Source organism: Mycteria americana, chromosome 1 (assembly GCF_035582795.1).
Source record: "Mycteria americana isolate JAX WOST 10 ecotype Jacksonville Zoo and Gardens chromosome 1, USCA_MyAme_1.0, whole genome shotgun sequence".
Classification (NCBI taxonomy): Eukaryota; Metazoa; Chordata; class Aves; order Ciconiiformes; family Ciconiidae; genus Mycteria; species Mycteria americana.
Window position 1 is genome coordinate 52,555,456 of NC_134365.1, and position 27,771 is coordinate 52,583,226.

At 37.0% G+C, this 27,771-nt stretch overlaps 1 protein-coding gene across 2 annotated transcripts; it reads left to right on the top strand.

The window, feature by feature from the left end:
* Positions 1-27,492, top strand: NEDD1 (NEDD1 gamma-tubulin ring complex targeting factor). 2 transcript variants are annotated; one of them, XM_075497499.1, is made up of 15 exons: positions 1-62; positions 1,231-1,374; positions 3,318-3,412; positions 4,851-4,967; positions 6,128-6,268; positions 13,680-13,909; positions 14,945-15,146; positions 16,094-16,280; positions 19,142-19,273; positions 19,474-19,521; positions 19,993-20,216; positions 20,962-21,118; positions 21,420-21,576; positions 24,412-24,478; positions 25,175-27,492. In XM_075497499.1, the coding sequence occupies exons 2-15, from the start codon at positions 1,239-1,241 to the stop codon at positions 25,277-25,279; spliced, it is 1,998 nt and encodes a 665-aa protein (XP_075353614.1). In that variant the 5' UTR covers positions 1-62; positions 1,231-1,238; the 3' UTR covers positions 25,280-27,492. The 2 variants fall into 2 exon arrangements, with proteins under 2 accessions (XP_075353614.1, XP_075353622.1); XM_075497507.1 differs by lacking the exon at positions 1-62 and adding an exon at positions 89-248.
* Positions 27,493-27,771: the final 279 nt, after the last annotated feature.

Below are 27,771 nucleotides of genomic sequence, written 5' to 3' on the forward strand. Positions count from 1 at the left end.
GAAGGGGCGGGAAGGGAAGGGAAGGGGCTCGGCTCGGCTCGGCTCGGCGCCCACCCTGCCAGGTGGGCAACGGCGGCGGGGGGGAGATGAGCGTCCCGACGCGCCGCGGGGAGAGCGTGGAACGCGGTGGCGGCCCGCAGCGGGGCCCCGCCTTGGCGGGAGCGGGGCCGGGCCCAGGGCTGGGCGGTGGCGATGCCGTGGGGCGCGGGTGCGCGGAGCGGTTCGTCCCGCGGCCTCCGGTGCTGAAGGTGCGGAGCGCGGAGAGAAGCCCCGTGCGAGGCGGGAGGAGCAGTGAGGGAGCGGGGAGCTGCTCCGCGGGCTGATGCCTTGGGCAATGGCCGAGCGAAGGCGGTTGTGGACCTTGAGTTTCCTGACTAATTTTGTCAGTGTTATGCACCTCTCTTAAACATTCTTGGCAGTGAGAATTAGCGGCCCAAAGCTGTGTAGAAACGCCCCGGCAACTTTTGGCTAAAGGGTGGTTATGCTTTCAGGTGAAGGAAAGGCTTACCTTTTGACTCCTTGTTTGTTCCTAGTTTAAAATTACCCAGAATAAAAAGCTGAGAATAAACTTTACAAACCTGGAATCGGTTAGCCTGGCTTTAACTCTTAAAACGGTGTCAGTCAAAACAAATAGTAGTACGTTGTTGGTCGTGGTCTTTTTTGTGTTTTAACGTTATGTAAGCTGCGTTGAAAAGTGACTCATTGTCGCTCGTATTCTGCTGTTAAAGGCTTCGTTTAAAGGATTCTCGGATGTCTCTTTAAGGGTGGTGAGATGAACGCTGAAGTGAGTCCTTTAGGTCCAAACTTCCAGCCTTTCCCTGCAACAGTCGGTTTGATTCTAGCTTGTGTATCTCCATCTACTGGTGGGAAGTGAGTCCTTGAAATACTCACGCCTTCTTGTTAGGCAGCTGTAAACTCTGTGGAGCTATAAGCATCATTTTAGTCTCTCGATACCATAGAGAGGATGGTTTTTCCTTTGTGAAAAGGAAAGCATGCATTTCCTGCAAGAATTCAAATAGCGAAAGTGTGGAGCATCTGCTGCTTTCAGTAGTATATTCAGCTGAATGGTACTAATTGTGTAACTCTCCAAATAAATGTCTCGGTTATCAAGACGACAGTATTAAATGGTATAGAAAAAATTATTTTTGACTTGTGAAGTTGCCTGTTGTATATTTTTTACTTCTTATATATATGTATCTTCATTTTTAAAATTTATTTTTGCAAAAACAGGTGCAGCCATGCAAGAAAGCATACGTTTTGCTTCATCAGGAGATGACGTTAAAATATGGGATTCCTCATCTCTAACTGTGGTGGAGCAGTTCAACCCACATACACCCCCTCATCCAGTCAGCTCACTATGTTGGGCCAGCAATAGTATCCTTTACAGTTTCAGCCATAGTTTTGTGGGTGTTCTGCAAAATTTCAGTTAACCTTTTTTATTCAAGAGTCTGTAAATCGCAGGCCTCATGCAGTTTTGATGTCTTGCATAAAAGGATTTGTATATATTGTGAAGAAAATTTTATGGTTCTCTGTGTTGAAGTGATTTACAAAATAAACTCATGCTGGTAAATGCTTCTGAAAAAGTTTCTCTTCCTTTAGGAGGCTAACACTTTTTTAATGATTATGATATGCTTGAATTGCCTACCAACTGTAAAGCTTACTCATTTGTTTCTTCAATAGTTGATTACAATATTCACTTTCAAGGCAGTGCTTAATTTACTGACAAGGTTGAACAAAGCAATTGTTAGTGTAGTAAAATTCTATACATAGTGTAGAGAGGAAAATTGTAATGAAATCTTTTTGGTTTTTTTTTTTCTTTGAACAGCTTCTCATTGATTCTGGTAGTCTTTGGTAGTGTATACTTACCTCTTTACTCTGTAGGCACTGGTTTTCTTTGCGCTGTTTGTAGCATTTACAGAGGAAGCACAAATGTGTTGGATCTGTAGGAAAACATCCATAGGATGGTGGTGATTTATGCATGAAAATGGATCTAGCCCATTTAGACCTTTCACCTCTGTCTTGGAAGTGTATTGTAGGGTAATGATATGAGATGCCAGGTGTTAGGTGAATATATGAGAAATTTCATGAAAACAGTGCACTGTCAGGTGAATGGCTTGTATGGCTGCCACGGGAAAAGGTGGCGATGTCTGATCTTGATGTAAAAGAGGGACAGGATGCTGGCACATAACAATTAAGTCCTGCAAGTTCTGAATGTGTCTGTCCTCTAAGTCTGCAAATAAGTGGATGTATGAGAAAAAAGTTAAAACAAACAGAGCACAAATGAATGTTTTAGCTATGGAGCTTGCAGAGAAATTGCAGCATATATATATATATATTTAAAAATTATATACATATATGTGTTGTTTAGTAAACTTTAGCTGTAGACTGTCTGTCTTGTCATGTCATGCTTTCCTCCACCTAGTGTTCTCTTCATCCCCCCCAAACTGAAACAATGAAGTGTCTTAGTCTGTATGCTTTTGAATGTTTGTTAATTTGTTAGGGGTAAAGCATTGGTTTTGCTTCTGCATAATTCTGTAAGCTAAAATGTTGCCTTAAAATAAGGAAAGAAATAGCAAGCACTAATCTGCCCACCAGTTCTTTGGTGTTAAATCCAGCCAATTAACCTGTATTCTTAAATAAGCAAATATAAAAGCCCAATGGGAATTGGCCTGAAGACATACAGGGCATGGATCTAAATGATTACTCGATTAGTTTGGTGGGGGCGCAGAGGCAGTTTCCCTGCTCTATAGTTCTGTATTGAAGGCTTTTCTTACTACTTTAAGGTACTTGGTGTCATAAAAGGTTCTTTTTGGGTTTTTGTTTTTCTTCCCTCAGTACAGAGGGAGACAAATTAGCAAACATTCACTGTACTCTAGAAACTATATGGTGAAGTAGTTTAACATTTGTCACGAGCAGGACTGTTCTTTAAATCCATAGTCTGCTAACAGCAACAGACATTCCTTTGAACTCTGGTGATAAATGGGGCTGTTACTTGGGGGTGGTGGGGAAACAAAATTGTAGACTGGATAAGTTGCCTTAGCGGTAAAGAGCTCTTAAATAATATCTGCCAGATATTTCTCCTCTTCTTTCTGAATGAAATTGCTCCGCCTTGTATTGGGAAGTAAGGGCTGTAGTTAATGCAAGAGCTTCTTAATGAAAGCTTGGAAAATAGCCTTATGTTTCTATTTCTAGGTCCCTTCAAGGTACAGTACTTTAGACCGTTTAACCAATCTGTCTTCTGTTCAGTAAGGGAAACTTACTGTTGCTTTTATTAATCACCAGTATAATACAATTATGGTCCATAACTTGTAACTAAGATAGATACCTGGCCACTGCTTCTGCTGCTGGGGATAAAATAGTTGTTTCAAGCTGTAAAAGCAAACCTGTTCCACTCTTTGAAATAGCTGAAGGAGTAAGTATGACTAATGCTGTTCCCTGGTTTTTCCCCCCACTCCACCTTGTGTACTGTTTGTATCACATTCTGCATATTGGGATCAATTTAATTTTAGTATTGTTAGAGTTATGACATGTATGTAAAAACATTTCCTTGTCTGTAGTTAAATACATATAAACAGTGGGGGGGAATAGCGCTTCCTTCTAAAGTAGTTCTACCAGTAAGAAAATAAGAATGCCGTTATACTAAGCAGCTGATGCCTTTCTGCTAGGGGAGTGTGCCTGTTGAGCCTCAGTGTGATAGCCCAAGGCAGTCAGTGGTTCAAACTTGATCTAATGTGTAGGTGACGGAACAGAGCTCAAGTTTGAACTTAATTTTCCAACTTGAATTGTCAGTATTATGCATGCCTGTGAATTGTACACTGAAAGAGTCTATATAAAGGTTGTTCTTGAACGGTACATCTGCTAGCTTCTGGAAATACGTGAAATAGGAGAACTGTTATGGCTGGGGGTTTTTCTCCTGTTAAATGGAAGCGTGGCACTATATACTCTTCAGAAAGCTGGACTTAGTTTTAGAAGACTCTCTTGACATGGTTACTTGAATGACTTGTTAGTGTTCTAATTATCCTCCTTGGATAGCTATTGTAATGCTAATTTTGACTGGAAATTTTTTGGAAAGGTGTTCAAACAGGGCTTTTATGTTGCTGAAGCAAACATTTTCAGAGGTGGAGTGTTTGTCCTGGAGATTTCACTGAATCTGATCTATAACTAATGCAATCATTTCCAGTTTTACCATGTCAATAATTAGGTGGACTTTTTTTTTTTTTCTTAATTCAAATCTCAGGAACTTAAAAGTGAATTTTCAACATGATAGAACTGAATAATAATTTGTCCTCTATGTAGGTCTATCATTAAGATTGACATTTTTTTTCAAAAGCTGGTACTTCAGTGATTATTTTAAAACGAATCACTTCACTGAATTATGAGGTTTGCTGCTATAATATTCTTTATAATGTTTAGAGAATGTGAAGTACATGACTGGGACAACTTTTTTATTTTCTTTTAAGGAGTTTTTTTTCTAAACTTAGCATTTTCTTTTTAAAACACAGTACCTGAATAGAAATCTATGATTGCACTTTAGAGAGCTATAATTTAAAGGGAAAATGCATATTGAAGGAAAAGGTGCTAAAAAAAAAAAAGGTGAAATGGGGATGGGAAAATGTGAGCATTTGGGAGTTTATTAATTAATGTATTTAAATCTTAAAGTATATTAAACATATGTTGAAACTGGTCTGGATTTTAAATGCCTTTTGACGGGAAATGACTGTAGTGTACCAATAGTTCCGTCAGTCAGTGGGACTGTTTGTGTCGATGAAGATGAAATAATCTTCATCCCATATCAATAAATCCCTTAATTATCTCTAACATACTTTCTTTTTTTTTCCCTTCTCCATCAGGCAAAACAGACATGTGTGAGCTTGAATTCTAGCTCTTCGTATATTGTGAGTGGAGGCCTTGATAACACAGTTAATATCTGGGATCTGAAATCCAGAAGGGTTTACCGTAGCCTTAAGGTAAGTTTGGCTGAGGAAGAACGGTAGCTTTCATGACTTCCAGGTTTTGCCGTGAAAAATATACTTTCTCGAAGTCATATATCTGTAGGATCAAGTTTGCAGATAAGACCTAGCACACATATGTGTCTTGTCCAGGTTTGTGTTCTTTATGTGCTGTAAATAGCAAATTTAATTTAGTGAGCATACTTAACTTGATGTCTTCAGAGTACAATTCCATAATAATGTATGTTTAAATTTTCAGAAAAGCCTTCTTATTTTGTGAATTTGTGTTGATATTCTCTGATGGGATTTTTACCAAGGGCAGCATTTCAGATAATTGCTCTTTCTGATATGTCAAATAATAAAGCACTTTTGTATTTGTAGAATACTGTAGTAGAACTGATGTTATACAAAACTGGGACATGGTTGTCTTCTAACTGATCCAGTATGAATTCTCTAAAACCTTGTTATGATGTACAAAACTTAAGATGGTCTAATGTACTTCAGTAGATGATTTGCCCTCATTTAGGACCACTGTTAAAGAGGCTTTAGCTTTGATTTATTCTTTTTTCTTGGACTTTTAAAGTTACAGTTTGAAACAAAATGACTTAGTAGCTAATACAATACTTTAAATATCTTTTTCTCCTTTTTTGGACTAGAAGTACTTGATTGTCTTCCCCTATATATTCAGTAAACACAATATCATCATTACAAATAACTATACCGAAAAGCTATCTAGTAAATATATGTGTTAATGCTAAAGGTGACAGAAGGGGTAGTTGGCAGTAGTACATGAGATTAACAGAAAGTGTATTCAAATATCACTGGTTTCTGGAAGACCTTACTTTTAAAATAACATTAGTGACACCTGTGGTAGATATCGCTATGGTTGTCTTATTAAAATGTTGTATATAATGTCAGTATCATCTTTGCTAATTTATTAAAACAATCTCCTGAAAACAATCAGACAGTGATTAAAATATAATGGCTGATCTTCAGTATGTTCTGCTGCTCTTTTCTGGGATATTCCATAATAACTCTTAAATAATCTTTTTAAATGTTACAGATGGTCAGAAAAAAACATCAAGCTGAAGTTTTTCTGCAAAAGCACAGACGAGGAAGGAGTATGCTTATGGTTAATACATCTTTAACCCTCTCCCTCTGACCTCCCTCCCCCACAGGATCATAAAGATGAAGTCACATGTATTACATATAATTGGAATGATTGCTATATTGCTTCTGGATCTTTGAGTGGTGAAATTATCCTACACAGTGTTACCACCAATTTATCAAGTACTCCCTTTGGTTATGGCAGCCGTCAGGTAGGCTATCTTTATTAAGTTCCCTTCAGGTATGAAGCTCACAGTGTTCAGAAATTGAAAGTACGTATCAAGAGCTTTTAAGTTTTTTGTTAATCTGTTTCCTTTTAGTTTTTAAGAGTGTACTTACAGGAAGGAAAAAACAGACCATTGTGTGTATTCTAGTCTTAAATAATAGGTAACATTGAAATACAAATTTCTCAAGTACCTTTACTTATATACAGGTTACAGCAAATTTTACTTTGTAGGCTCTGGTTCCTCAAGAACAAACTCTGCACATCTTAGGACTGAACAAAAACCAATCAGCTTTACAAACCAAAGCAGGATTTCAATGCACGACTGATGTATGCTGTTGCAAAGAACAGAGACAATGTAGCCTGGGTTCTGACTTGCCCAAAGTAATCAGATTTAGAACTGAACAGAGCTATTTGTACAGTAGGGGTGAATATAAGCCTGCGTTTGGAAATAATGAATTTATTTCATCTGGAGATTAAAATTGCACAGCTGCTCAAAGAGAAAAGCAGTGAGATTTTATATTAGCTACTTAGGTGTTTAGGTAAGGTTTTGGATAACTAGTTTGAAGGAAAACTGTGCAAAACAAACACAAAGCATGTGTACTACTTAAGGGCCTTAGTAGGGTTTTCCACTGCAATTCCTTTTTGCAGACTCAAAAGATATTGCAGGATTAGTGGGTATCATTAGGGGAATTCCCTTGATATAAGGGCATCTGCAGTAGTAAATGAGCTGTGTTGTCCCATCAGAAGTTCCAGTGTGCGTTCTTAGTGTGAACGTTGTCTTACGCAAAGCTAAGTGTTTGTGTTCTGGGCATTCTTTTATCTTTTAGAGAGTCATTTTTACAGAGGTAAGAGCTACCTAGGGGATGCAGAACTGTTGCTTTGGTCCTAAACCTGACCTTTAATGTCGCAGGGAATACTGAAGTTGTGATTTAGTCATTTTCTGTTACTGCAACAGCTATTTCAGATGTAGACTGCAGATAGAGTGTGAAGTTAAATTTTTCTCCTGTCCAGCATGAACAATATAACTTGATGAAGAATCTCTCACGACTTTATAGCATCACAGGAATTGTGGTGTACTTTCTGTTGAAAAATCTCTGTTAAATTCAAACTATCTCTGCTCTTAGGTGCTGTACTGTCTTTGATCCATCACCAGTCTCGTACTTATATTGAAGCAAAATTGTACTTCATGCTTGGTTTGATCTTAAAAATCCATCTATATAGTCAGTTCATTTTTCTGATTTGATTGTTATGATCTTATGAAAAACGTGGATGTGAAGCAGGTGCTACAGGGAAATCCATGGCTGGATTACACATCTGAGGTGAATATCCAGAGTGGGGACTATGCTGCTAGTTAATTGGAAAATGAAGAAATTCTTATGAGGATGATTTGCATCAACCTATTTGATATATTCAACTCTTTCCACCGAAAAGTGATTAGGAATAAGTGATGCAGTGAATAGCTATTTTGGCAGATGAAATCAAGAGGCCTACTGCAAAGCTGAGTGACCTTTAAGATGAATAAAGATATCTGAAGTGTTAAATCAAAGTAATTGCAAGCACAGAGCTACTGTTCACTTTCTAAAGGGTCTATAACATTTTCTAAAGGGGGGGGCAGTTATTTGATTGCAGCCTTAATTTAAAATGGAATCGAGCTATAATTGTGTAATGGGATGGCTACTTGGATGTCCCAGTTAATTTTTAGGATATAAGATAAGCTAATAATCTTTGCTCTTATGTGCAAAAATAGCTTTATTTTTGGTTTTGGGTTTTAGTTGGTACTTGCAGAGAATTGCGGGTTTAATTGTGCAGTGAAACAAATATCTGAAGATGTGTGTAATTCTGTTAAATTTAAAAAGCCTTTACTCGATTTATAGTTTAGGGGCCCAGTTTTCTAAGAGTAAGCTTGAATAGATACACAGTGTATTGTCCTGCTTGATGCTGGCACTAGCTGTCTGGCTTAGTAAGGGTCACCACTCCCTAGTAACTTTTTTTACAGTTGAGGAATGTGAGGTCAAACTAACCTTATAAAATTTAGCTTCTCTCTGTTTGATTCAGCATGACGGAATGTAGTTTCCTTGCCAGTTAATTTCTGATATTGTATAGACTCTACAAGTAGTAGAATAGCCCAAGGTTGCAGTGCTTTCTGTGACTTTAAACAATTTTCTTTTCATATGAGTTTTGGCCTATATTCTATTAATTGATTTTGATTTAGAAACACCTTTGTGCTTTATTAGAGTTGAGTTCTTGCACAGAATTGTTTGCAGATCCCATAATTTGTCTTTGCTGTTGGTATTCATTTAGACTACCAGATTCTTATCGGCTTGCTATTGTGAGGATGAATTAAGGTTTGTTTCGAAACATAATGTTTGTTCAAGTCTTCACTGCCTGGTGCTATTCTCCTAGCAACAGGATTTAGTTTAGTTGTTTGAACAGCTGGCTGATTTGTAAAGAAGTGTGATGAGTTCTGGCCACTCCATATAGTGAAATAGTCTTCAGCTTTTAAAGCTATCAACTATGTTTACATCCGCCTTCTCACTTACAAGGCTCACTAAGGTATAAAGGAGATTAAGAAAGTGTACTATCTTTAAATAAGGTAATGAATGATGCCAGACTACTTTTGGTTTAGTTTTGGGCTTTTCACTTGTTTTCAAGTGGTGAAAAACCCCAAGTGTAACTAGTCCTCCTTAGCAATGGACCAACCATTTTCTGAAGTGCACTGTTCCTTGTTTGGCTCTCTTACTGTGAAGCTTAAAGATAAAATGTACTTTTATTTTCTACAGAAAATCTACTCCAATCACAGCTAAGGCAAAAAGATGTATATGGCTTTTTGTGCTACATTGACTGGTAAAATGTTCCAAAGGGGACTTAATTTTCTCTTTGTGGGTTCAGCACCTTGTGCTAAAAGTGTTTCTGGTAGTTCTGCGTGTGCAGAATTTCCAGAGATCATCAGGAGTTGTACTTACTAAGATATAGTAAAACTTGCTTCATATTTTGTCTTGACAGGTTAGTTCCAAAATGTGACTCTTTCCAAGTAATTGTGTCATTCCTAATAATCTTGAAATTATTTTAGTATTAGTGATTAAAATAATTAGAAAACAGCTGACATCTTCCCACTTCTATTCAGACATTTACTTAAGCATATTTGAGTTTCCCCTAGTGAACAGCTATACTGACTTAAAATAAAGCAAGTGACTTAAATATCCCCCTAGATCCAATTCAGATAAGATACTTAAGCTTGCCTAGTCAGATTTTTCCCAATGAAACATGTCTCACACCTTTGCCATTTGATTCTGTGGATGAAATTGTAATCTGTGAACATCCTTGGGCTGCTTTTCAGAAAAGTACTAATGTTTAACTTGTGTCCCACATTCTTAGCTAATTTTTTTCTTGTAACTAATAAACCTTGCAGTTAAACCATATGGGCTGTGTGCCCTTTTTAGGCTTGGGATTCCTACTGCTGGCAGTACAAAGGCCAAGGAACTGTATTGGGGCTATTTTCAGCTAGGCTGAGTTGGAGGCCCTAGTGTTCAAAATCTGAGTAACAGAACTCTTGTTTCTAAACCATAACTTAAGAAAAGGGACAGGAGATGACAAAGGAAGTTTGGCTTCTTTGGGAAAAACTTGACTAGGAGTGTGCTAAAGTTCTGTGTGACTTCATCGTGCCAAGCAAAAATCACCTTTTTTTTAAAGACTATTTGGTGAAGACTGTGACTGTGTTAGTTTCTTGTCACTAAAATAGACAAAAACATTAGAAAGTATAAGAAATAAGATAAACAAACATGTATTGAAATTAAAAATAGATGATGGAATCTGATCTAGAATAGTATGTGTGACAGCTCAGAAAAAGTTTATGGAATTAGGATTGGCAGAGGTACAGAGGGGTTAGAAGTAGGGAAGAAGTCTGGTAAAGAGAAAAGAAAGCAACTGAAGAAAATAGACTATTCTTAAATAGCACTTAACATAAAAGTATACACAGTTAAAAAATAATGTTAAATTCAGTGACATAAAAGGTAACGTTTTCTCTGTGAACACACAGTTGACACACATGATGATTTTTGATTCTAGCATCCTTTTTGGCAATAAATGTAATTGGAGGGAGAAGGTTGGAAAAGTAACTTGAGAATTACAACAGAAGGAATATTATAAAGGAGATAAGTTGTGGATATAACTAATTGGAAGAGACTTATGCCTAGCATTAGATTATCCTGGATCTGTCTCCTGTGGTGGGTGGGGAGGGGTCCCTTTTACCTTTTTCAGACCTTCAGTACCAAGCACTTTCATACATACAGTGTAGGACTAAATAGCTCAAATGTCTGATCAAGCGTAATAGTTCATCTCTTCCTGTACAAGGAGTCCCATTCCCTTGCAGCAGTGGGTCACAAAAAAGATATTTTTCTGTGTATACTTGTCAGCTTTCATAGTGGCTGTATGTGTGTTTTAACTTCACTCCAGTGAACACTGGATAGCTTGTGGTTTTTTGTTTGTTTTGTTATAAAATTCATGTAGAGTTGAGTCAATATTTTAAAGATCAAGACAGAATGCTACTTCATGAAGCCTATTCTCGTTCCAAAATAGAGTTTCTAATTTGCTCTTTTATTATGGATGGGGTGGGAAATGAGGAAAATATAGCTAAGATTTATTGCAAGTGATGTAGTTTGACCACCTGCATCTTGATGCTTTCCCATATGAGGCTTGGTTGTCTGCTGTTTCTAACTGTGCTAGGCTTAAAGCTATATTTTTTTCACCCAGATGTTTCTCAGATAAAGTTTTTTTTTTTTTTTAAGAAAACTTCAAATTAAGTGAGTCACTTCTGGGAGGAGAAATGTTTTGGTTTTGTCTTGTCAAGCAGCCTTTCAGAAATGAGGTTCTTTCATGCCTCCAGCTGTCTGGGCAAGAGTTTGAAACTTGGACATGTAGCATACTGTCAGGGATGCCAATATGATGCATTTGACTGTCTCATAAAAGTGTGCACAGATTTAAGTGCCTCTGTTCCTTGAGTCTGATCTAGCAATTGCCTTGTTGCAAGTGAAGTTTGTTGCTAACCTAATTAAGTGAAAGTGAGGAATAAATAGGAGCTTCCTCACACCTCCTTCATCGGCAACCTGAAATTAAAACTGTGAAGCTGCTCTGAGGAAGCACCATTACTTCAATGAGAAGTGGGGAACAGAGGTAATAAGGGGAAGGTATGTATATGGGGGGAAAAAAAAAAGGGAGAACTTGCCTTGGGCCTGTGAGATTAGAAGGAAGATTGAGAAAAGAAAATGGCAGACTTGGTAGGATAGCAAGGGAGGTTTTAGGAGAGAGTAATTTTGGTGGGCAGGAGGACAGAGGAGGGAGAAAATGGAACATGAGCAGATGCCAGGGCAGTAAGGAAGGTATTTGGAGGTGAAGAAGTGAGGGAACTGTGAGGGACAGGCATGTTTCCCATGTAGATCATGTACGTAATTGAAGATGTTACACCTGAGTGTCTCAATATTTCTTTTTTAAATGTAAATAAACTGAAAAATGCTGATAAAAATGTCTCCCATCATGTCCAGTAGAGGACCATATTAATTATAAACAGTCATCTTCTGTCCTATTTGAATATGCAGTTGAGGGTGCCACTTCTTTGTGGAGCAATTAGGCTTCCAGTGAGACATACAATACGAGTGCTAGAAATTATATTGGAGGCGTATGAACCAACAAATACCTCCATTAAAGTGAAGTTAAAGAGAGAAATAGGATAAAATCCAGTACAGTGCATTGCAATGTGGATTATACTAGAATAATATAATAGCTTTTTGAGAGCATTTTCAGACAAATAAAACGTAATGGCTCTCATCTGTCTGGACTTGAGTAAAGCTCTTGATTCAGTGCCTTGTGAGAAAATATTAGAGAGGATGGAGGTTTAGAAAGGAATTGAGCTAAGAAATTGGCTATAGGAAGGAAGACAGTAGGTAAAATTGAAAGAACAGTATTTGTTTGGGTTATCAATAGTTAATCTTGTTTAATATTTTCAGTAATGGTTATGATATGAGAAGTAAAGCTATGATGAGACACAGTTGGAATGTATTGCCTGTGAGAGGATTGTGACAGTATCCAAAAATGACTGAAATAATAGACATGAGAACAACTATGACAGTATGGAAATCAAAGGTACCAGACGGGTCACAAGTGAGGCTTTTCACATTAGACTAGGATTTGAAAATTCCCAAGGGAAAGAAGGACCTGGGCTTCTTGATCATAAAATGGCAATGAGCAACCAAAACAGATTGCATCCCCAAAAAGAAAATGCAGTCTAGAGTACGTCAGGACAAGTATTTACAGTATAAAATGGACAAAGTGTTACTGCCTTTGTAAAGGCAGTAGCAAACTGTTTTGAAGATCATACAAGATTTTGGTTCATATTCAAGAAGGATTCGAACTGGGAGAGTTACAAAGAGCCTGTGATGATACTGAAAACCAGTCTTAGGAGACCGAGTCTCACTTACTGTTTATAGCAAAATAAAGCCTTAGAGAAGGTGAGGTGGCTGTTTATTAAAACAGGGAAAAGCAGCACTGGGGAGTTAGGGAAACAATTTAAGTGTAAGGGCATTCTTGTCACAGTAGTGAATTAGTGCAAATGGGTCATAAATAAAATTAATCTGGAAATTGAGCATTGTAATTTAGTATTAGGCAGTGAGGTCTTGAAAGATCCTCTGAAGCAATGCGGTGGAAACAAAATACTTCTGAAAGGCTGAATACTTCTGCTTCTGAAAGACAATTTAAATTCCTGTATTACATGGTTCTGTGATAGCAAGGCTGCATGTGATAAACCAGGCATATTATCCTCTTCTGTGGTCCTACCTCACAGGGTGGAGTCTGTTCTTCTGCAGCACCTACATACTTGCATAATTCTGTGGAGTCTGTGTGTCTTACCAAATTGGCTTGTATCCAAGTACTTAAAATCAGTGGAGGGGAATTAAGTTTAACGTTCTTGGCAGGAGACCAATCAGTGAAATAATGAAGCTCAGTCCTTTAATTTTAGATGTGCTGTGTGGTTTTTTTTTTTTCTTCGTAGTGTGTGTGATGGCATGATACTTGCTGAAAAATCAAGAAACTTTTCTAGAAGTTTTCTTTTTTTTTTTTTTTTTTTTTTCCCTTGTCCTTCATTTTGCTGATCAGCTCATATGGTACCCCATACTGCTACCAAAAAAAAAAGTCAAAAAAAGTCTGCCCCCCTGACAACAAAAGTGGCATTGTAATGCAAAATGAACTTTTTTCTTTTTTACTTTTTATTTTTTAGAGTGGCCAGCCTTTGTAAACTACTTCAGGAACACAGATGTTACATTAAGTTAATGTGCTTGTGTGTTTAGAAAATAATTTAATATGGTGTTTAATAGTGGTATTACAATTCATTTTTTATGTCTGTTTTACAGCCTATTCGACACTTGAAATATTCATCCTTTAAGAAATCCTTGCTGGGTAGTGTTTCTGACAGTGGAAATGTAACTCTGTGGGATGTAAATAGCCAGAACCCATATCACAATTTTGAAAATACTCATAAAGCACCAGCTTCAGAAATCTGCTTTTCTCCAGTCAATAAGCTGCTGCTTGTAACTGTAGGTTTGGATAAAAGAATTATTCTCTATGACACTTCAAGTAAAAAGTGAGTATGTTAAAGACCTTTTGATTTTAGAAGGATCCTTATTTGGTTTTTATAAACTGCAAAAGCATGCCTAACTATGACATGAAATGTTTAATTCAGACCACATTCAGAATGGTTGAAGTGGTTGGCATATTGCTACCGGAGAACGTGTACCATAGTCCTTTTTGCTTTTTTTTAATTTAAAAAACAAACAAACAAAAACCCCCAAACAAACCATCAAAAAATCCCAAGGCATGTGGGAACTAATTGAGGTGCTACATATGAGTGACCTCTCCCAAGTGCTTGTGTATGGCCTTTTCTTGTTGATACAGAGCAATTGGCTTCTGTGAGGGGCAGTACAGCCTGTCAGGACCTGCAGCCACCTGAGCTTAGCTTGCTTGCTTTTCTAGTTCAAGATTTAAGACATAGCTGTGGTAAGGTGCATAGAGTTACTGAGACAGTGAGCCTTAAATATGGGAGGGTATTGGTTGAAAAAGCAGAAAGTATGGGGCATAGGTGGTGGGGCTGTGTAGTAAGAGGGTAGGATGGCAAGTGATTTCATGGGACTTTGGTTCTAGTGTGAGTTGTGCTTTCACTCTAGCTGAATAAAAGCAGTAGTCTGGCTCTAGTTTGGAAGGGGTGTAGTAGAAGGATGCAAACTAGGACCTGAAGTTCTTCCTAGAGTTATGGGAAGGTTAGAGTTGATAGGCTTGGGAAGCTAGAAGATGTATGTAGTATGATTGCTGCTGGAAATGATGATACCAGTAAATAATGTTGGTGTCAGAACTGCTGTTATGAAGGGAATTTGATCCTGTCCTGGTGAAATCTTTTGGGTCATATGCAGTCTTTAATTTATTAAGCATGAACACTTAGTATAAGCTTAATTCACTGTTCCATAAGATATTTGACTGAATTTACTTGGCACTGGAGAAGTGGAACTACTGACCTGTAGCTGAATTATGAAAGCTTTTATATTTTTTTTTTAGATACTGTTTTGAAAAGTCTAACTTTTGAACTCTAAAAGCTTCTTTATCTTGTCCTTTCTCCTGTTTGAAGATTACTGACAACAATAGTAGCTGATTTTCCTCTGACAACAGTAGACTTCATGCCTGATGGTACTACTTTGGCTATAGGATGTTCCCGGGGAAAAATCTGCCAGTATGATTTGAGACAACTGACATCACCAGTGAAAACAGTTATTGCTCACAAAGGCTGTGTGAAATGCATACGTCTTCAGTTCAGTAGCACTTTTTCCAAGGTAAAAATAACTTTCCTTTTTATTGCTCAGTACACAGATTAGTGAAAGTGAAGCATAAGTTTAAATTCTAAAAAAATTTTAGCATTCAATTTCTAAGCATTATATATGCCAACAAAAGTGGTTCATATCATACCAACATAGATATTATAAACTGCTCAGTCTTAAGTACCATTTTAGGGGGTTTTAATGTGGAATTCCCCCCTACTCCTAGCCCCAGTGTAGAAATGAGTGAAATGTTAGTCTTAAATTTCCTGGTGTGAATATGCTGCCATTGCAGATGAGTTTGTGGCACCTTAAATTCATTTGTAGGCAGTAGCAGAAAGATCTGTAATGGCCCTTCCACTTAAGGGGAAGAGACACAGCTGCCTGTCTTGAGGTATTTTGCATGGTCTTATATATGGTCTTTTGCAGGCACATATAAACAGTGGATAAGTTGATTAAATAATAGAAAAGGCTTAAGAGATTCTTCCAAGACTTAATTAGGCTTTACTCTATCCAGAAACCCCACGCATCCATTCAGTGGAGAACCTTTGAAGTGGAATCTTTACCGCTCTGAGACTTTCCTCTTCTTCCAGCACACTTGCTGCTAGTGGTTGACTATTCCTTTACAATTTGGAGTCCCTAATAATGTAATCTCTTATTTTTCTTATGCCTAAGCGTAGGATCAAAATCGGCTTGTGCCAGGTAACTCAATTTTTACCTTAAGTTCTGTTGCTATTCTTTTGCAGGTCCACACAATATTCATATAATAATACAGATGTTTCCCATGTACTTTGAAGTTACATTAAGATACTTTTTTTTATATTTGTAAAGGCATATCTCCTAGGCAACCTTTGCAACTTGAACTGAATTTTTTTAGTGTCGTGAAACAGAAAGAATATTGGCTTATTTTTACTTTTAGCTGAAGGAATAATAACTTCTCTTAATTTGTTCTATTTTTTTTTCAGTCTAACCTTACGGGTTCTTCAAATAAACCTGTATCCAAAAGAGTAGAAGTCAAAGCTGGTAGTAATCTTGGAGGAATTCAAAATATTGGCATAAAAAATATTGCCTCTCAAGCATCAGCAACAGTTTCATCTCATCTGACATTGCCAAATGAGAATAAGGGAGGAGAGGCTCTTCAGGAGAAACCAGGTAGTGTCATCTTCCTGCTCTTATAATCGTATTTGGCATAATGTAGCAGATAAAAGGAATATTTCATGCCTTGACCATTACAGTATAAAAATTTTGCCAAGGGAAGGGCATTTGTTTGAAAAAAGTGTGTGTATGTGCATGCACGTTTGCACCTTCTTTTCCTTGCTCTACTGCATTAGACACACTATGAGACTGTGGGAAGTGAATTGGGTCCTACTACAAGCTTTAGACATGTGAAGTCTAAAATTCTGGACTTCAAGCAAAAGTATGTATTTAAAGGAGAAAACTCCATGGTGATATTCTGGGGCTGTCTCTTGCATTCTGACTTGCAGATTATCCTTATGTACATGATGTATTTTCTGACACAATGTCTGTATGGAATGCAGAACTAATGGTTCATAATTCTATTAATAAACAGGAGTAATAGACCTCATCTAAAAAAAAAAAAACCCAACCAAACAATCAAAACACAGGAGGAAAAAAAAACTAGTCCAAAAACCCAAGTGGGAACTGAATTGTATTTTTGTATGAGGCATGATTCCAATATCACATGGTAGGAAAGATGTTAAATATAGTTGCAAGTATGATTAGTTGTATAACTGTACTTGCTATTTATGCTTCTGAAATTAGCAAGTTCTTTATAAGAATTCTGTACATTATTCTAAAATTCTGCCACTGTGTCAAATGTACTCTTAAAATTTTATTTAATTCAAGACTTCTGAAAATATGGTCAAACCAGTAACACTGTTAGTTTGATTCTTGAAAAAATCCTCAATCCATTTTAATGCAACAGCACTCTTTCCCTCCCTTTTTAAATAAGGAGAAATACATTTAGCAACAGTAATCAGGCAATAAGCACTGCAGTCCATAGGGATGTGTATTAATGACCTCCCTTGGGTATGCAGTGAAGTACGAGGTGAAGTAGAATGCTTCCTATGTATGCAAGAAGTGTTGCTAATCAACATTACTGAATGGTGTGGAAAATTTTATTTCAGTTAAAATATATGATTTATTGTCTTTATTTGAAGATGTAATGGCTGTTACCCCTTAAATAGCACCATGCAAATAAAGGCTTACCAAGTAAAACAAATACTTTTCATTAAACCAAATGTTCACTTTAGAAGTAAAGACCTCTGTATACTTCAGAAGATATGGTCTTTAAACTTAAAAATGGGAAAGGATGAGAGACCACAAACTGCATTTGTTCTGTAGAAACTCTTCTAGACACTGATTATGGGGTTTAACTTTGGAGAAATAAGGGGCATTCAGTAAAGTGATCTGATAGCATATTTAAAAGAAAAAACATCTGTTCATACAGCTTATAAATAGACTGGGGCTTTTTGACACAGGTATTTTAAAGTACAAAAGTATAAATGAAGTTAGAATGTGATGAGAAGTTTGGATGTACTTGAGCTGACTTCCCATAAAGTTCTATTTAACAGCTGTCCTCTGGTTTAGGTACTTACTACATTTAGATTATTGGGAATGGGTAAAAATATACAAAAGACATTTTGCCCTATTTTATATTATGCTTTTTCCATGTAGATCCTCTGTAGATTCTGGCACAGGTTGATACTGCACTTCTAGTTTGACTCAGTACACCAAGTATTTACTTAACTAGCAAGTGCAATCCTATGTATGTCTCACAACTGACACATCTGAAGCATTGGAAAATGTGCTATATTAATATATTTAAAAGTGAAATCTTAAACCTGACTCAAGTCCCAGTTTGTGTAAATGCTTGGACATGGTTAATTGTAGTCATCCGATCACATTTGAATTGCTTGAACAAGTAATCCCACATAGAGAAGTAGTTACAGGTTTTATGAACAGTGGTTTGTTTTTTTTTTGTTTTTTTTTTTTAATTAAAGTAGGTACAAAGTGAAGCTTTTATATGTACAGGTGATTTATATATAGGAGACTTATTTATGGATTGCACAGTACTAATGTTCTTTTGCCTACATCTTAACTTGTACAAGCAAAATCTAGGCACTTGTAGAGTTAGGAGTTCAGTGAGGGCAGAATAGCGGCTTGTTTACAGTGCTGATCTGGTTTTCAAACATACTAAATTGTGAAAGTTATTCAGGTGGTTATCTTAGCAGCTCAATTCACTTCTACATGTATTCCACATCTAAAAACCGTAGTTTGGATAATTACTGGGGTTTTTTTGGACTTCAGATATGCTTCCATTCTTCAGACAACTGTCCCTGCTACCACGCATACAGAAGCTAACTTTTTTTCCCCAGATTGGGTCAGGGATGGAGCTTGAGGGTGGAGTGGGGAAAGGTCTAGGAACAAGTTTCTTCTGTCTGCAACTGTAACCCCACTCTGATTTCCTAATATTAGAAATAAGTAGAGAATATCCTAACATCAGGTAAGCTTTTAAAATAGACATTTCATAGAATTCCCCTTGGAATGCCTAATGGCCCCAGTGAAGCAGATTTCTCTTCTTGCAGAATAAATTTAAACTGATCATCTGAATGTGATCACCTTCTTAGTGGAAGGTGCATTCACTAGTTTTCATTTCACCTGATATGCCATAAATTTGCTGCATCCATCATGTAGATTTATCTGAAAATGGGTGCTTTCTCCAGTTTGACAACTGTCCTTTTTAAAAAGAGGAAAGGAATCCAACTGTATCTTATTTTTGTTAGTAAGTATCTTAGCTTTTAGTTATATTCACCTGCCATGACAGCCAGAATGAGGAAGTTCAAGTTGACCCTTTAACTGGAATCCATAGAAGGTTTTAAAGTGCTTGCTGGACTTACCCGGCATCATGCTTGTTGTGAGATTGTTTAGGGATAATGTATGTTATTTTTGGAAAATGTCAGTTACTAACTTAATGTTATTGTCCTTTTAAGGCTTTCCGCATAGTTGCAGCTTGGATGTGATTCCATCTAAAGAAACAGATCATGGGAAAAGTGCTGATTTAAATAATTTGGATGATTTGGGTCGAAGTAGTTTAGGAGATGTGTTTTCTCCAGTCAGAGATGGTAAGTTGTTAATACTGAAATTTGTAAAGCATCATTCATGTGTATATAGCATGACATTTTGACATTCGTGTGTTACTGACAGCTGTAGCTACTTGGTATTTTAATTTGTCTTTGATTATGAACTCCATGCAATGATAAGAATATTGATGTAGATTTCATTTAATAAACACTTAATTTGTCTGTGTTCTGGTACTTTGTAGATATTATTGCAAGCAAAGCAAATGAAGATCCTCAAGGAAAAGGAGATGGTAAACATATTTTCAGTATATTTTTCTTTGTCAGTGGTAGGCCTTTGGAGGCCTGCGCTAGTTCTTACATGCTAATTTTGCTTTACCATTGCAAATAAACAAATGATGAAAGCAGACACTGAAACAAATAAACTTTTCTGGAAATTGTCTAACACATTGAGGTACTAAGACACAATGTGGTAACAGGAAACCCAGGAGTATGGTCCTACAGTGATTTTGGTTTTCCTTTATGCAATTTATAGTCATATGTGGAGGCTTTTCATGCTTTATTACTTTCATAAGGACAGTGACAGCATTAAGTTGGATTTAAGGATTTAGTTTTTGTGGGGTGCATTTTTGGGTGGTTTTTTTTTTGTTGTTTATTTGTTTTGTGTGGGTGTGCAGCCATTTTACTTGTGGGTTTGGTTTGGGGTGTGTGTGTGTTTGTTGTTTGATCCGTGTGTTTCACCCTTCCTTTTTTTCCTTTTATAGGTCTGGATTTTCAGTCCTACCTTTCGGGTTTGGATTTTCTCCCACAGCTCACCACTGCCTTACCAGTAAAAAGAAACCCAGTGGGCAGTAGTGCACAAGGGATACGGTCTAGCCCATTACATGCACTTGTGGGATCTCCAGGTAAAGAAGAGGAAGAACATCCAGAGATTGACAATAAGAAAATAAATCTTGGAAAACAAGAGTGTAAAGAAGTCTTAAAGCAGGTATACTATACTAATTCTTGTTATAAGTGGTCTTTTTAGAATCTTGATAGAATACTACTACTTGAAGGAAAAATTCTTAATAGTATCCCAGCTAATCTTATTTTGCACACTGTTCACACTATTGACACAAATCTGTAAAATGTTGTTCAGTTTAAGTGCGTTGGCCTTCAGCAATGCAAGATAAATGTATGTTTCTCTTTAAATAAGCTCAGTTTACAAAAGTTCACATGAAGCAAAACTGGGCTAGCCTGAGGGATATTTTGATTTTTCTAGAAAATCAAGAATGATCATTAGTTGGTTGCACCACTGTGATTGTTTGTAATTTATTAGGTCAATTCCACCCTGTCTTCTTTCCCTATTCTCCATCTCCCTCTTCCTTCTTGAGCTTTCTTTGATATGCTTCTGCTGAGACCCTGGTTTCTTTTGTATTGCTTTTTAGAAGTCTGAGTTTGCTAGGAATTATGTTTATAACTTTGCCACAAAATGCTTGATGTGAAAATTAAGAGGCCCTTGCCTTTTGCACTCCTTTCTGTGTGTGCGCACTTGAGGCAATTTTGAATATTTTAGCAATCAATTTTTAAGATGTCTTGCTAGAAAACAAAAAGCATATATTTGTGAGTAGATTCCTAAAACCAAAAATATTTGAAAGTGCATTCCTGAAAACTTAGCCTTCAAGAGCAGTTAGATAATTGTAACAAGTAGAGTTCATCTTATTTTTTATTATTATTATTCTTTTTATTGTCAGCTTTCAAAATCGAACTCATCAAGTGCAGAATCTGTAACTTTAAGTCCTCCACCATCATCTACTGCTGTAAAGGCTCCTGATACAAATGAGAGACTAGTGAAGAATATTCAGGCCCATCCTGCTTATGATCTACCAGTAAATGGTACTACCTCAATAAGTAAGTTGATCATTTTGGTCCAGTTCTAGGTGCAGTTGATTGCAGACTGATATGAAACCTGACAAAATGGCCTTAGCATTAAAACAGAACATCCAGTCTTGATTCTTCTGTAAATCCAGTTAGCCCTCCTAGAACACTTCTAGTTGCCTCTGAAAAGACTCTAAATCTAATTTTTTTTTTTTTACTAGGCAATATTTGAGATAAAGTATTGACTCGCCTCAAGACAAGTAAAAAAAAAAACCCTCTTGTATTCCATTATGCTGATTTTATTTATTAATTTATTTTATTTTTAATTGTAAAGGTCCAAAGATAACATCACCTGTTACTGCTGGAGTTGCCAGTTCATTGTCAGAAAAAATAGTAGAAACCATTGGGAGTAGCAAACCAAACGCACCTCTGACATCAATCCAAATAAACTTCATTCAGAATATGATACAAGAAACAATGGATGACTTCAGGTACTGGTATTCATGCAGAAACTTGTTTTCAGTGACATCTTTTCTTAGTAAGATGTTTTAGCATCTGCTTTAACATACTTTCTACTTGCATTAGAAAATGACACCATTAATAGCCCCAATCTTGGAAATCTAGGTATGAAACTTGATTTATTTTGAATAGCTCCGATGACTAATTAGACTGATGTCTCTGAGGGTTGTTAATGCATGGCTTTGCTAACATGTTTTCAGAATGAGTGTTTGAATAATTCTCGGATGGTAAATTTATCTGCATAACGAGGTCCTTACTGCTTTCATGAAGCCTTGTGCTGATTTCTTTCCCTCCCTGCTCATATCTTCTCCCAGCAGGAGAAATTTTTCTTAAAGTTGACATTGTGGGGAGTTTGATCTAGACAGTTGTCTTGTATTGGCTTTGATTGTTGTTAGCTTGGCATGTATAAAGTAAAATACTGTGTGTATTTCTAATGGTGAGGCTTGACATGATTTTAATGTCTGTGCTGTAAGTGATGGTTGGTGTCAGATTACTTTGTGTTTGTAGATACTTCACGACAAGTGGAATGTTAGTTAGGTAAGTCAAATTAGAATCATAGAATAGTTTGGGTTGGAAGGCACCTTTAAAGGTCATCTAGTCCAACCACCCTGCCGTGAGCAGGGACATCTTCAATTAGATCAGGTTGCTCAGAGCCCTGTCTGATCTGACCTTGAATGTTTCCAGGTGCGGGGCATCTACCACCTCTCTGGGCAGCCTGTTCCAGTGTTTCACCACCCTCATCGTAAAAAAATTTCTTCCTTATATCTAGTCTGAATCTGCCCTCTTTTAGTTTAAAACCATTACCCCTTGTCCTATTGCAACAGGCCCTGCTGAAAAGTCTGTCCCCATCTTTCTTATAAGCCCCCTTTAAGTACTGGAAGGCCGCAGTAAGGTCTCCCCAGACCCTTCTCTTCTCCAGAGTGAACAATCCCAACTCTCTCAGCCTTTCTTCGTAGGAGAGGTGGTCCATCCCTCTGATCATTTTTGTGGCCCTCCTCTAGATCCACTCCAACAGGTCCATGTCTTTCCTGTGCTGAGGGCTCCAGAGCTGGACATGGTACTGCAGGTGGGGTCTCACCAGAGCAGATTACCATGGATTTAGAGTGGAGTTTCAAAGAGATGGAGCGGTTGAGAGAGTTGTATCTAGGGGATCACTTCCCAACCCATGTTTAAGATGAAGTAGGTTGACTGAGATGGTGGAGGGGAAAAGGATTGCCAAGCAGTGGAAGTGTTGCTGTCTTGATGACAAAAAGCAATGCAAAAGTAGCTTAGTAGGTATGTGTGCTATGGCTGTTCTGTATCTGCCAACAGGAAAATACATTGAATGTTATTAAATGTCTTTAAATAAGAATATAGGATAGTAAAATTCCCCTGGGATTTTTTGGCGATAATCACACAACTGATTAAAACCTGTGACTTTCACATGACTTAAGAGGCAGTCTGTGGATTGCGGATGTTTTTTCTTTAAAGTCTGTGTTCAGGTATCCCAGTGTTGGAAGGTATGCTTGTCAGTCTTGTGCTTCCAGTGTCTGAGATCTGGAGCCTCAGAGATTGCGTTTCTCTTCTGACCTAGACTTCCTGGAGTGGCTGGAAGGCTCTGCTGGCCCTTTTCCCAGTTGTAAATTGTGGATACATTCAAACTGAATGTAAAAGATTGTTGTTACTGAGGTCACTAAGAGAGAAGGGAGCCATTGCAAGCTTCTCATTGATACAAATACCTTTCACCCTCTGGAATCTGAGGAAAGGATTTTTATTGCTCTTGCGTGAAATCCATTCCTCTTCAAGTAATGGGGAATAAAACCAACAAGGACCTTAGAAAAGGACCAGGAGGAATATATAACTCATTTGGTTCCAAAAAGCTGCTTGTTTCTTGAGCTTCCTATCTTTGGGAGATAACCTACATCTTTGGGTTTCTAAGCTGCCAGCTGGCATCTATGCTTGATACACTTGAAGAAGATTGTATGCCTCCAACAGGAGTTCTGAAGCACAATAACCTGTGGAAACAGAAAGTGAAGAATATATCCCCTTTGGGTTTGCTATATATTTTAGGAAAGGAGAATGAAATAAGATCTGTATGTGTCTACTTAAGAAATGCCTTACTTTCTCAGGCTGTTGGTAGCCATAGCACAGTATTCAGTCTCGGACGATTGCACTGTTCAGGAAGAGTAGACGAGCTTGCTTGCATTTTTGTGAGCTGTTATTGTTCTTCCTCAGTGTCTGGAACTGTTGTATTAGTGTAGTGTTCACAGGGTATTTCCAAGCTTGGTTCTTGTAGCGTGGAATAGACGCCACTGCTTCTTATGTAGATTAACCTGGAGCATTCTGTGGGCTTGAGGATAACGTATCATTTATCACAGTTGATGTTTTGGGCCCTCTTACAAAAGAGTGCTGAAAGTGATGTACTAAAAAGCTGTATCTTCAGTTACAGATAAATATCTTTCTCTGCAATACTTGTGATAGAGGGACTGAAAATCAGCTTTGAATGGTAAAAATGAGAGAAGTCTACAGCTTGCAAGCAAAAAAAAAAATCTTGATATCGCCATGTATATTTTTATTTTTCTAAACAGAAAAGATCCTAAGTCTTTTTGTACACCAAAAAAATGGTACTTATCAAGGTCAATGTCATAACAAAAGTATTTCAGAAAATAAGTGGTAGAGGAGTATGTTTCATGGCTTAAAGGTTTTTAGAGATGTTTCACAGTGTCATTGAAAGTGAGGAAGTGTGGAGTTCTAGGTGCTGAGGATTGGAGAGAATTACTGCTTCCTAAATAAAACTAAGCATTGTCCTTTTGACATTCTTCCCCCAGAGAAGCATGTCATCGAGATATTGTGAATTTGCAAGTGGAGATGATCAAGCAGTTCCATATGCAGTTGGTATGTACAAAGAGCATGGTGGGAAATATGTTCAGTTTTCATTTTCAGTAATACCAAGGCATGCCAACTTCTCTCAAAACTGAAAATCAATTTTGCTTATTAAGAGCAAGAAAGGGAGGATTGGGTGTGAAGGAGTGGGAAACTATGAATTGGAATCTGTTAAACTGGTTTATGCTTGATAAATAAAGGGAAGATATGCATTGGGTAGGTATCATGAATTCCGTATTTCAGGAGTTATAAAAAGACAAAAGGGAAACAAATTCAACTGTCCTTTGGAAAGGACCAAGAGCTGGGGTAAGGAGGAGGTAGATGGAATTCAAATAGAAAGCTTCACTTATAGGTACCACATGCATACTGAACTGTGTTCTTTAACTTCAGCTTTTTATCAATCTTTGTTCTTTTGATCTGCATTAAAAAGACCTTGTCTCGGTACTGAACATTTTAATGGAACCTGCATTAGTAGATTCTCATCCTGAAGAAGTGCAAAATATCCTTTGATAAAATATTCACCAATGTATTAATGATCAAAATACTGTATGTCAGCATAAAAAAAAAATCTTACTTTTCTTATCAGAAGTTTTTAAACACAGTATTATCTAGGTTATTTAATTTTCAAAAGGGATATGAAAATGTATAGTCTAAAACTGGAATAATTAACTTCATAGCTGCTGATTGGGGCTTTTTTCTTTTCTCTAGAATGAAATGCACGCTTTACTTGAAAGATATTCTGTAAATGAAAGCTTAGTAGCTGAGATTGAGAGACTACGAGAGGAAAACAAAAGACTGAGGACTCACTTCTGAAAGATTTACACTGCTAATTTTATTAGCATGAACTCACTGCTGGTGGTGTGTTGTTTATGAGAGATCATCATCACTGAAGTATAGTATGAAGACCTGCTATTATTTTGAACATGAATCTTTTCTTCTAAATAAATGGTGTAAGATACTATATGTAATTATAAAATTTGTAACAGAGAAACACTGTATAAAGAACGTTTGCATACTTATGCTAACCACCTTGAAATACATCCTTCTAACGGAAAAACTAAAGGGATAAGTACATTATCAGAGTTTTAGCAATATGTGAAGTGCCTTTTTATAAACAAAATCAAACCAGGATGGATGCCTTTTCTGTAAGAACTTTTTGATATACCTACTTTTCTATCTGCTTCTTTATTTTACTGCTGCTGGAAACAATCACTGTAGCTTGCCTTTCAGATACTTTTCTTAGAGAAAAAGGGGAGAGAAAGCTCATCTCCTGCATGATGTGGAGCCTTGTTTATAAGGAGCTGGAAAGTACAGTATTCAGTTAACTTTATTCAACTGGCAACTCTTCTATCCCGAGTAAAGCTAGAGCTTGAAAATATTCCCAAATTCAGTGTCATGATCTTTCTTATTATATTCGTACGTCTGAAATTTGTGCTTGTCTGCTGTGAACTTTGATGTTGCAAATGCTGCTTCAATTGCACAATGAGATTTTTGTTACAACTTTATCTATGAAACTACAATTCTTTTTATTTACATGTATTTGAATATTGTCATAGCTTGTCCAATTTGAATGCAACTTGACTTCAAAATGCAAGTATACTCAGCCAATAATAATACACCGTTGTGTAAATGCGGTCTTTCAGTCTTTGACTCAAGCATCTTTTGTGGCCCCCCCCCCCCCCCCCCCCTTAATTCGTAGTGGACAACACTTAATATTGAGCAGTTGTGTTGTAGTTTTGAATCTTGGTGGTTTAGCATTATTGTAACCTTTTTGAGATAGCTGCATCCCAAATCTAACTAGTATCTTAGCTGTATGATTAACATAACACACATTAAAGAGAAATCATTACTTCAGTAGCATAATGGTATCATACTTGTGTGTAAACATTTCTGAAACGAAGCTCAGTATGAAGCCCTGACTCTGCTGAAGTTCATGGGAGGTTTGGCTTGGCCTTTATTTGTGCCAAGAGATTAAATTAAATTAAAACGTCAATTTAAATTAATTAAAAAATTAAATTTTAAATTAAAAATTTCTCTGAAAGACTTCTGCTACAAGTGCTTCTTGCTATTGAAATTGTTCTGGAGGCTTCTTAATTTTCCCACTAATATTTCATCATTTCTTTGCAGACAGTCATTAAAACTCAAACAAGGAAAGTCTGAGAACATGGTGAGTTAATTAGTTGCAACATCTAGTGTTTAAATCCATGATGGCACTCTTCTGCTAAATGAGAAAGCCATGATATATACTGTAACTTATTTTTATATCTTGTAAAACTAAAAAAAAACCCTATCTATACCTTTTCCCTATCTTTAACTTTTTTTAAAAAAAGAGGTTGTTCCTTTTTTTCCATGTTAGTTAATGACAAATACAATCTTGTAGCTAAATCAGGGTGTTCAAGTAGCCTTTAATGGTAGGGACAGGACTTTACTGCTTTTATAAGCTTTTACAAAATATTTCTATATCATATATAACTTCATGGTAAAAGGAAGCAAAGTTAAATTTTTTTTTTAGTAACTTAACACACAATGTAGAGAACTTATAAAAAAAGTTCATAGGATGTGTCAAGCTTACACATTGACTACACAGTTCATGAAGACAATAGCAGTTGAAGGTAGCAAAAGTATCTTACAGTTCTTCTACATGCTTTGCAGTGTTTAACAAAGTAACTTTTGCATATTTGCATCTCTTGATTTGTTCCCCAAGTGTTCTTGCTACTATACCCAGATGACAGCAGGGAATTAGACAAGTATCTTGGGTATTTGGCTTGTAGATAACTTGTTTTCTTGACTCAGAACTGTATAATGTTTTTCTTAATTCCCAAATGGAGGTGATTATAGCAAGAGTGATTAAAAGGAGACATTTGGCCTTTTTTTAAGATTGTTAGGGCTTTTTTCCATATCTCAGGATTACTGTAGTAGAAGCGGCTACACATGCTGTGTGGAGACCCAGTATGCCTACCACTGTAGGGATATATTTTGCCTTGTACACAAATCTGATTTGTATGTTAAAATAAAGCTTGTTTTAACCTTTTTGAAAAAAAATGCTGTGGTGACCTACTTTTTTATAAAGGGAATAATGTATATTATAATTGTTCTACCTCAACAGGCAAGAGCCTGAGCCAAAGAATATGTAGAGATCTACTTAAAATTCTGCAGTTATCTCTCTTCTGCCTTTGTGGCTTCACGTAGACCATGAAATCCTTTTCACAGAAGTGTTCGCATTACCTCATGCCTTTGGAGTAAAGAACAGATGTACAGTTCCCCCTTGCAACTTGGAAACTGTTACAGTCATGACAGAGAGATCA

What these genes read in the sequence shown, in the direction of transcription:
- NEDD1 (XM_075497499.1), top strand. Translation starts at nt 1,239, where the DNA reads ATGCAAGAAAGCATACGTTTTGCTTCATCAGGAGATGACGTTAAAATA. An exon ending in TCTTTGAAATAGCTGAAGGA is followed by an intron (nt 3,413 to 4,850) that starts GTAAGTATGACT and finishes CTTCTCCATCAG; the next exon opens with GCAAAACAGACATGTGTGAG. An exon ending in GGGTTTACCGTAGCCTTAAG is followed by an intron (nt 4,968 to 6,127) that starts GTAAGTTTGGCT and finishes CCTCCCCCACAG; the next exon opens with GATCATAAAGATGAAGTCAC.